Below are 10,003 nucleotides of genomic sequence, written 5' to 3' on the forward strand. Positions count from 1 at the left end.
TTAATAACAAGTTAAGACATCTTATTTTATATATATATTCCAAGATTTCTAATACTTTCATACAAGCCACTATTTACATACAATCCTGGCCAAGTATAATAAAAGAGTAACAAACATGTTAAAAGGTCTAGTAACTGAAGTTTTTTTTAAATCTCTGAATCTCTACCAACTCGTTACATGAAGGTGAGTTGTACTGCCATTTTGGCAACAATATACCATGATAAAAAATTATCAAATAGTTTGCATCCAATCCCACTTTTTCCCCCCATTTCTACTTTCTAGCAAGGCTGGTAAACCTTCCAACATATAAATTTTGATTTACAAAGACCCACATTGATAGAAAAGGTATTGGACTAAGGTAAATAGTTTGAGATTTAAGTATTTTTTACTCAATCTATACAATACCAAGAAAATGTTGACATCTATCAGGAAGGCTCCTTTCAATAACAACAATAAAGCTTTTCTTCTAGTTAGAAACACCTATGTAGACTTCAAGGGCCGATATGCAATCACACTTAAATTTAATACTGATTTACAATCAGGAAAAACTACCTACTTAGATCAAACATAAAAAACAACTAATTTAAATCAGTTAATTAAAGACTGTTTTTAAATTCTTACTTTAAAGATTATACTGTACTGTTATTAACACATTTTGTCATGTTTTCCAACATCTTTTACATTGTGGATCATTTGTTTAGTGAATATGAACACATGCACAAAATATTAACGTTTCTAGAAGCATGTGTCCATTTTATTAATTCAACAACACAAGTAAACAGTTTCTTAACCACATTCTGACATATGAAGTCAGCAATAAATTTTCTCATAACACCTAAATTTGCATAATTTCAAACAAAAATGTTTACTATGATTAATACGAGATAATGGGAATGTGATGATTTTCTTTTAAACACCAAATATCCTTTTTTCTCTATTAATGACACTTATCCTGATCACTTACTCTGTTCTTCAGCAGCAGGTGTTTCAATTGATGTTTCTTGCTCTGAATCATCAAGAATTTCTCCTTCTTCTAAATCTACATCTTCTGGTTCAGAATTTCCATTGACTTTGATGTCCTCACTAAAACAAAAAATAACTGAAGTGTTCATAAATATTGACTGTGAAAGTGTCTTTACAGTCCAATTTCTTAACAGTTAAATAAATCCTTTAGTTGCAAAATTTGCTTAGGGAATATTCATAAATGTCATCATTTAATGCAAGCATACAAACTGTACACTAGTAGCAATGAAGTAGTAAATATCTTTAAAAAATTATTGCTTCTTTTAGAATATTTATTTTCTTTTTGCCATTTGTGAGAACTACCATTGGTCATCTTAATTTCATACAACACATTTTTTATTTCAATTTTGTGAAGCTCTAATTGATGTTTAAATTTTACCTCAAATTATGCAGTATTTCTTATGACCCTTAATGACAATTATTGCATAACGTCACATGAGAAGAAAGGCTATTGAAACTTTATAGACAGGCAACATTTCAAGGAATGTGGTAAGGGAAAAGAACATTATCTACTAAAATTTTATAAGTAAAAAAGAAAAGAAAGTAGATATTTACAACTTCATTATAAAAGTTGTGAATTACTAATCTACAAACCATGTATGTTCAATAGAATACAGATGAGACAAACACATGTGAATCTATTGTTCCAGGTAGAAAGTAGCAACCTAAACAGTTGTTGCACAAGGTGTAAGTATGCAATAGAGACAACTGTAATATGAAATATTATTTCCAGATCTAGTTTCAAGTGTAAACCAAGTGCAAATGCCCAGAGATCCACTCACTGATGAACAGTTTTACTGGGCTCACATTTTGATGAGCAGGCCTGTGTGTGTGCATATATATATATATATTTTTTCATTCAGCTCAGATTACTTAACTAAACTATCTAAAGACCTACTCCGAGATCTCCAATGAATGAAACATCTAGGTAACTACTCAATGAAATGACTGATCACATATCCATAAAAATATTGTTTTAAGCAAATACTTATAAACCTATCTTGTAAGATATAAACTGAAGATTTTTTATAAACAAACGTGAATATTTATCTAGCTCTGTTGTGTTAAGTTAGCATTACTCCAACAGAATAATTCTGAAGAAAAAAAAAGTCTTACTTAATTTGAAAGTTTTATGTTGTTCTACTGCTTTTATTTCTAAAAAAAGTGCAACCTTACAAAATACAATGATTTAAAAAAATAATTTTTTGATACTAAAGTTTATTTGACTTGTACATGAAATATAGAACCTGGATTGGTTACTTTGTGTATTGGTGTAAAAAAAGTTTGAAATAGTTACATACACAAACCATGATTAAGTTCAATGACACTGGAAGTGACAGAGAAACTTTTTTTCTACACAGTTGATTATCTTAATATAGTTAATAAAACATCAAAAAATCAGCTGCTTGAAACACAGAACAAGTATGACAGTTTTGTATTGTTGTATAAAATAACTGCCCAATATAAGCACTTGAAGTAAGTTAATCAAATTGATTAAGGCCTGAGTGTACATAAACTGATCACTCAGAAGCAATGTGAATCTGGTAGAACATCCACTGACTAAATATATATATATGACTTGATTAATAAATATCTAAACCATACTCTGATTATTTCCCAACTGCAAATACAATGGTTCACTTAGAAAAGTGTGAAGACTGTCAATTTATGTGTGTAAAAGTTCCACCTAAAGAGCTCCACAAAGCTCACAGTATTGTGCCTGAACTTATCAGACTATATTTCATAGAAATATGTGGGATTGTGAACGTTTAAATTTTAATATTTTGTTTAAAAAGATTTGATATATTTTCCTAACTAGCTGTCTAATTCATATTAAGCTTTACAACTTTATTAATAAACTAGCTATTAAAGTTATGCACTGGTTATCTTTCTGGGTGTGCTTATTTAATTTTTTCTTCAATAAATTAACTTTGCTAAGGTTTAATTCTTTTCAAGAGAGATCACTCACTGAGATTGGTTAATTCAAGTATTTTATATGAATGAGAACTAATTATACCATTAGACAAATATCAAGACATTTAGTAACAAGTATGGTTAAAATCTGTTAAGCAGTGTTTTTCATTCTTACTTTGAGATAAAGTTACCTGGAGGAATACAAAGGATATATCTATTACAGATAAATAGTTCTGGGGTAGAATCATTTATTTGTTAATATAATTTATAGACAGCTTGCACACGGAAAGCCATAAAAAATAGATATTAGACTATACCCTTACTTTACACGAGCATTCATTCATACATCATACCTTGTTTCTGTTAACAAACTTTGACTTCTCATTTCACCAAAAGAACATTCAAGAGTTCCTCAAAGTTCTGGGTTGAAAATAAAATTTAAATCTTTACAGATCACCCTCATATTAAAATAAATAGCCTCTGCCTTCTGACTTAAATCTTAAATGTTTCAGAAATAATACTCAGACTTCCCTACAGATGTTCCCTTTAATGTTATCACATAAGATGCATAGTGTATTGTGCGTGGAAAGTGGCGCTGGGATAATTAACATGTTACTACGATGTAACCTAAAATCTCTTTGAAAACGTATCTGGCAGATAAGTTTTATTATATCATTTCCTCCATAAAGTTCGAACTTTAAGTACTTAGGTTTCATGACTCCATCCCGTTCAATACTTTACTTCAGCAAACAACACCTAAATGTCACGGTGCTTATCCTTTCTATTTGTACAGACGCAATTCTAACGATATTTCTGAGAAACGCTTGATTAACACACATTTTAACGAATACAATAAAACGTTATTAAATTTGACAAGGGAGGGGGAATAACGACAATTTTCCTTAAGGATAAAAATACCTTTCCTCAGTGCATGAGAGAGGTAGAGTAGAACCAAGTGCGCCGCAGAAAATATTTTTTTAAGGGGGCGGGAGGTGTCAAGTAATTTCAAGTTTGAAAAAATTATGAAATCGAAATACAAATATCTTATGAATTTCCAATAACATAGAAGAATAATTTTACATATATAGTATATTTTTTTTACTTTTTGAAAATCCAGGGGGGGGGGAGTCAAGTGACCCCCCTTCCTGTGGGCGCCCATGAATGGAACATAGGTTTCCAGAAACAACAACTAACGGAACAGCCGCAGGTATAACGTTACAGAATCTCATCGGTACAATGCAATTCACTTCGAATGCTTTGCAATTTCAGTCCACATCCGTGCATGCGTACTTGACGCGCTTTACAAATGCAGTTATCAAAATGTTAACACATACTATAGGCAGTTGAATACACTTAAATGTTTAATAACTGGGCAAAATACACAGATAATTAGTTAGAACCTTTAACTTTTGTTTTTCATCTTCACTATCTGCACTTATTTTTATTCGTTACAAGTTTGCAATATAGCTGAATTCATGCTATAAACCAATTTCAAAATGTAGAAACGGCTCGGATAAAACAACAGTTACACATTCCCACAGTCGCATTAGTTATAAAGCTAATTTCCTGTGAAATGTAAACTCAATATCTGATGAAGCGTCGTGCAATTTACGTGCAACATTCCTGCACGTTATATTTAAATTGCGATGAAAACGTTAATTCTTATGTGCGAGATTTAGCTCTCTCGTAGAAGGAAAAAGTTATTACAACGGGGGACAGATGGAGTAATATCTACACATTCATTATTTATAAGGGAAATTTGTGATATATTACATTATAAACTGTACATGTTGACCATATAATATAGCTTCGAGTGAATGGTTAGGATGTTCAATTCTGTTTCACACAATACTTCACATTATTTACCATGCATACGTTTCATCATCAACGTTGCACTTAAGGTTAATTAAATTCCACTACAGGAAATATATGAAGTGACAGGGTACACCACACGCAGTTAAATAGTTGTTTTACTGTCAAAAACACAATTAGCCATAAGATCAATGCTCTTCCCTTGCACAACACAAAACTTAAATGAAAAAAATGAATATGAGATAATCATAGATGGTGTACTTTTCCATTCATACAGTTTGTGGTCAAATCTAAAATAAAACAACCTGCAGAGTTGTCCTCAGTTTCACCTACAGCCATTTTAAATGGAAAAACTGCAAAATTCCATATATATATAAATAAAAGCACAGAAAATAATTACACGTAATTTCTAAATATAATTTTGCTAATATTACATAAAGAGGTCTTTTCTATATTTAGTACAAAGCTATGTCAATAAATGAATACAGTAACCAAGCGCTTCGAGAAAGGAAGAGGGGGGGGGGGGTGAGTGCAATAATGAAAAATTAACTTAATATATTTTTCATTTATGAAAATAATAAATAATTACTACAGCACATATACCATTTTAATAATGTGTATCCATGCATTACATTTTATCACGTAACTCACTCTTTTCACTCATTTAAAAAAAAAAAAAAGGGATCGAGGCGCACAAGAAACCATATCTATTTACTAAGAACGTGGTTAAAGGTTTGGAAAACGCTGCAGTAATCTGTTCTACACGAAACTAAACTCCAGAAACGAGCACACCATTGTTCAAACATCACGTTACATAAAGTGCAAGTCAATTATCCTTCGAGTTTAATGCAAGACGTAACACTATGCACTAAGCTCCTTTCACAGAGACATTAAAATTGCTTATTTCTGCCCACACCTATCATTACGCAACTGGCTACCTATTGATTGGGAAGGAGGGACTGTAATAAGATTACTACATTCCATGGAAAAGTTTTATGGCAGTTAGAATTATCTGTAACTGTAATTATCTCAAGCTAGCTGTTTTATAGTACGATACCACCGAACTCGTGCTTTCATACAGCAAATGGATTGATTTAATTATTTCATGAATTTTTAATTATGTCACTTCTGGATAGCCGTAGATAGTAGCAATGCGAAGCGTACAGAATCCACGCGGAATTAATAAACTAACATCTTGCATATTCTACGGCAATAACGCAACTTCTAATTATAAAATCTAAATCTTAAACCTGCTTTTATAAACGTTTAAAACGCTTCTTCGTTCGTACATATGTTATTCATAAGCTATAACAATATTAACATACACCAAAACGAAAACGAGTTACACGCGGTAGAAAGCATCTTTTTTTTTTTTTTAACTATGATAATTTTAATCTTCGTGTTCATGGATTTCGTAAAGCTACACGTGGGTTATTTGTGCCAGTCGTCCATAACTTTGGGGTGATAGATTAGAGAAAAGAAAGTTAGTTAAAAGCATACACTGCCAACTCTTGTCAGACCGAACAGTGATTTAACCGTCACTCTTATAACGCATCCAAGAGCAGAGTGCTATTTTTTTTTTCCGGTAACGCAACGCTAAACACAAGGCCGCACTCGCCCCGGATATATTTCTTTCATCAGTATACAAGTGAGAAATAAAAATATAATTGACTATGTATATTTTATTATTTAAAATGTCACATTTATCTCAAAGTGACTAAATTTAATTCAGTTCACAGTGGAAACCACGTTAAGTCACTGACTTTTATTATTATTATTATTCTTGTACCTTGTAAAAGCTCGCAAATTTTCAAGCCGCTGCCATTTTACTTCACCACTGAGCGTGTGATCTAGAAAACGAAATCAGTTAACCAGCTGTAGCTATATTTGGATATGACAAATATAATTTAATATATCTCTGATATAAAAGCCTTTCAACTTCAGGGCCACTCTTAACAAAGTTCAATTAAATCTGAAGCAAAAACGTAAGACATGTTAGCTTTACAAGGTAATTGTGTCTATGAAGTACTACTGCAATTGCAAAAAAAAAAAAAGAAAAAAGAAAAGAAGAAAAAAAAAAAAGCAGCAAACTGTCACACCAATGAATGTGCAAATACCAAGTCAGCAATAACATTGCCAAAAATTGAGGAAATTCAAATAGTATTTGTATGACGCATAACACATTCATTAAAAAAAAATGTTATAAACATTCAAGTGTAGGAAAAGATGGCACACTAAATACACCTCACAAACACACACATCTGCCGAAAAGAAATATTGCAAGTTTATGGTTTTATCAGTAGACCTATCCTCGTGGTTTGTATTATTATTCGAGTCATTATTGCTGGATATAAAAACAACAAAAAAAAAAACAACTCACTCTAATGTATTAATCATGATGGAGGAAAGATAATTGAGTAATTAGTTAAAAAAAAAAAAGATGACAAAAATCACTATCCCTACGGATACATAACACCAAGAAATAATCTTGGCCGATTAATGTCAACATAACTGGAATTACTCATTCTGTTGAACGGTAGAGTTGAGCAGTTACTTGAAGATAAGGTTTCCATGAAAAAACAAAAATCTACAAGCGATAAGATGCAAAAACATTTAACAAACTGGAAAGCCCGATATAATAAATTTCCTTCTAGTGATGAAATCCGAAGTACCAACATTTAGAGTTGCCGCTATTCTAACCCTCTAACGGGCTAAAAATACTACGTCAAGGAATATGTAGTAGGATAACCTTGACCTAAACTGTTGGTACGCGTAGGTAATTGCGACACAACAAACACGCGCCTTTCTTCCGTTATTTTCGCAGACGTTAAGTTTATAAAAGCAGTTCAACTATCAGACACGTTTATCTTCAATGCAAGCTATACAGAGCTTGAGTTTCGGAAAACGCTTTTGTTATCAACATAAGAACCTGTAAGAAAGAAATGGCTAGAACTCGTCTTTTCAATAATGTGTGATAGTAATTATACTTAGGCTAAAAAAATCGTTACATAAAGTAGAGGAACCATGGAAATTGTAATTTTATTCGTAGGAAAGAAGAATGTTCGAAATAAAACAATGTTAGTGGGTAGTTATATTTCATTAACAACTATAATCTAAAGTCTGAAATAATAAAAAAATCAACAACCGATAATTGTATGACCTTACCGTGTGGATAGATTACGTAACACCCTAACTGGTCATTCTTTCTGCATTGAAAAATTTAGTAAATTCGTTTAATATCCACAATGCTGGAATACAAGGCCTACCTTTCTGAAATCTTGAACGAAATCAAGCACAATGTATTTCTTTTTAGCAAACCTTTTAATTTGTTATACGTATTAACCTAATGTCGTGTAAGCAACCTAATAAAACAAGAATCCCTTATGCTTCAAAGCTAACATAACGAGTGGAATTAAATGGCCGTTCAAACGTTAGTCTGAACATTCATATTTTTATTGTCCATTTTGACTGCTCTTTGTAAGATAGCATTTCATAACAAACTACATCATATCAGATATCACCCTATTTTTAATACAAGCTTTTATAAACGGTTTTTAATAGGTGCATAGTTTTTTTTACATGAAACATGAAATGTGTTTTGTATGCAACAAGTTTCACTGTTAAAAATTATAAAAAGTTATGCAATATGTTGAAATGTGTCGAGTCTAGCCGAATATGTATTTAAATACTGCTGCATGTATATCAATGTAAGCTATGAAAGGCTTTGCCAAAATTAACAACTTAATATAATTTTAGCTATGCATCTTACAAGTCATTATTTTACTATAAACTCACTTCCCACATGCATGCACACACACACACATACATACGCACAACTGTTTTTCTATAATTGGTTTAAACTGATACATTGTGGTTTTAATTTACTATCCTCTCGTGTCATCCTGGTTATTCATCGTTATTAATATACGGATAAATTTCCCATTTGGTTGGAAAAGCTTCTCTGTAATCTTCAAAATATTTGCAGGAAAATATACTAAACTACATAATTAAGAGACATTAATATCAAGCCCAACTTAAAAACTAAATTCTCCACTTCCTGTTTAAAACTTAAAAAGGGTCGAGACATATCTAAAACCGACTATGTAATCTCAGAATGCACAGCTGTAAATCTAACGTCTCAACCCCCCCCCAACAAAAAGTATTCTGAAACTATATGTATTCATGTTACGCATGATTACACCCAATTTAGGAACACAAAACAGATTAAACACGTTTCAGACATTTCAGCTGTAATCAAAAAGCCGTATTGAAAATATTCTTACTACGCTAAATCATGGTATGTTATAAATCATTAAATACCAGAATATCAGAAAACGTGTTAAACTTTGGACAAACAATAATGCGATGCTAAAGGCTCAGACTAACTGTGACGTTCCACAAATGACTGATACTAGCGAGTTTCAAATATTATTTGTAACCAGCTTATCATCTGGTTACTTTAAAACACGTAATATGAAATTTTAAAATCAATATGCTCATTCTTTTATGTTACAACTACTAACTTTACCGAAGCGATACTTGAAAGGGGAAAGTTGGTTTTCTTTTGAAAAATTTAAGACAGAACACGAAATTAGTATTTCCTGCTTCAGCCATACAGGAAGGTTATGTTTATAAAACTATTTCAACAGAAGATGCATATTAATCAGATTACTGTTTAAAATTTTAAAGATACACAGGAAAATTGTCCACTCATATGTTTTAAAATGATTTAGGATCTCCTGTAGTGGCTCTAAAATATAATGCATTTCTTACAAAACTGTACTACTTTTGTGGTACATCATTCCGAAATATATGCTGACTGAAAGAAAAAAAATTCAATACTTTGTCATATATTTTACCAAAGTTGAACTGTGAACACGATAAACACATCCCCTGTATCTTCAGTCGCTTGTTTATCCACGGCTACAAATACTGTGAACTTAGAAATATTAAATTCTATGGTAATTAGATGTTATTTGATGTTTTTTTTTGTTGTTTTAAATCGTTAACACAAGTAACGCACTACACCTGACAAGCTACCAACTGCAGCTGCCCTCGTCAAGAGTGACGTTGCATAAATATCTACGGGGTTCACATTGCTTCTTTCATAAATAGGAAGTTTCGTGTACAGCCTTATATATATATATATATATATATATATATATATATATATATATATATACACATATAGTAGTAGTTACGTTAGTTAGTTAATTTAAGTTTACTTACTTAACTAAGTAACGTAACTAACTTA

The 10,003-nt window shown here is 31.5% G+C and overlaps 1 protein-coding gene and 1 long non-coding RNA gene across 2 annotated transcripts in view; both read right to left on the reverse strand.

Annotated features, from left to right (window-relative positions):
* The window catches only part of LOC106463126 (zinc finger CCCH domain-containing protein 4-like), an 18,741-nt gene extending 18,541 nt beyond the window's left edge, over positions 1–200 (reverse strand). Inside the window, exon 1 of the mRNA XM_013923102.2 lies at positions 195–200. Within this exon, the coding sequence (XP_013778556.1) occupies positions 195–200 (6 nt within the window). The remainder of the gene's footprint in view (positions 1–194) is intronic.
* A 759-nt stretch (positions 201–959) lies between these two features.
* Positions 960–10,003, reverse strand: part of LOC106463129 — an 11,643-nt gene continuing 2,599 nt past the window's right edge. Inside the window, exon 2 of the long non-coding RNA XR_001291033.1 lies at positions 960–1,083. This is a non-coding gene — a long non-coding RNA (uncharacterized LOC106463129). The remainder of the gene's footprint in view (positions 1,084–10,003) is intronic.

Source organism: Limulus polyphemus, unplaced genomic scaffold (assembly GCF_000517525.1).
Source record: "Limulus polyphemus unplaced genomic scaffold, Limulus_polyphemus-2.1.2 Scaffold1330, whole genome shotgun sequence".
Taxonomy (NCBI): domain Eukaryota; kingdom Metazoa; phylum Arthropoda; class Merostomata; order Xiphosura; family Limulidae; genus Limulus; species Limulus polyphemus.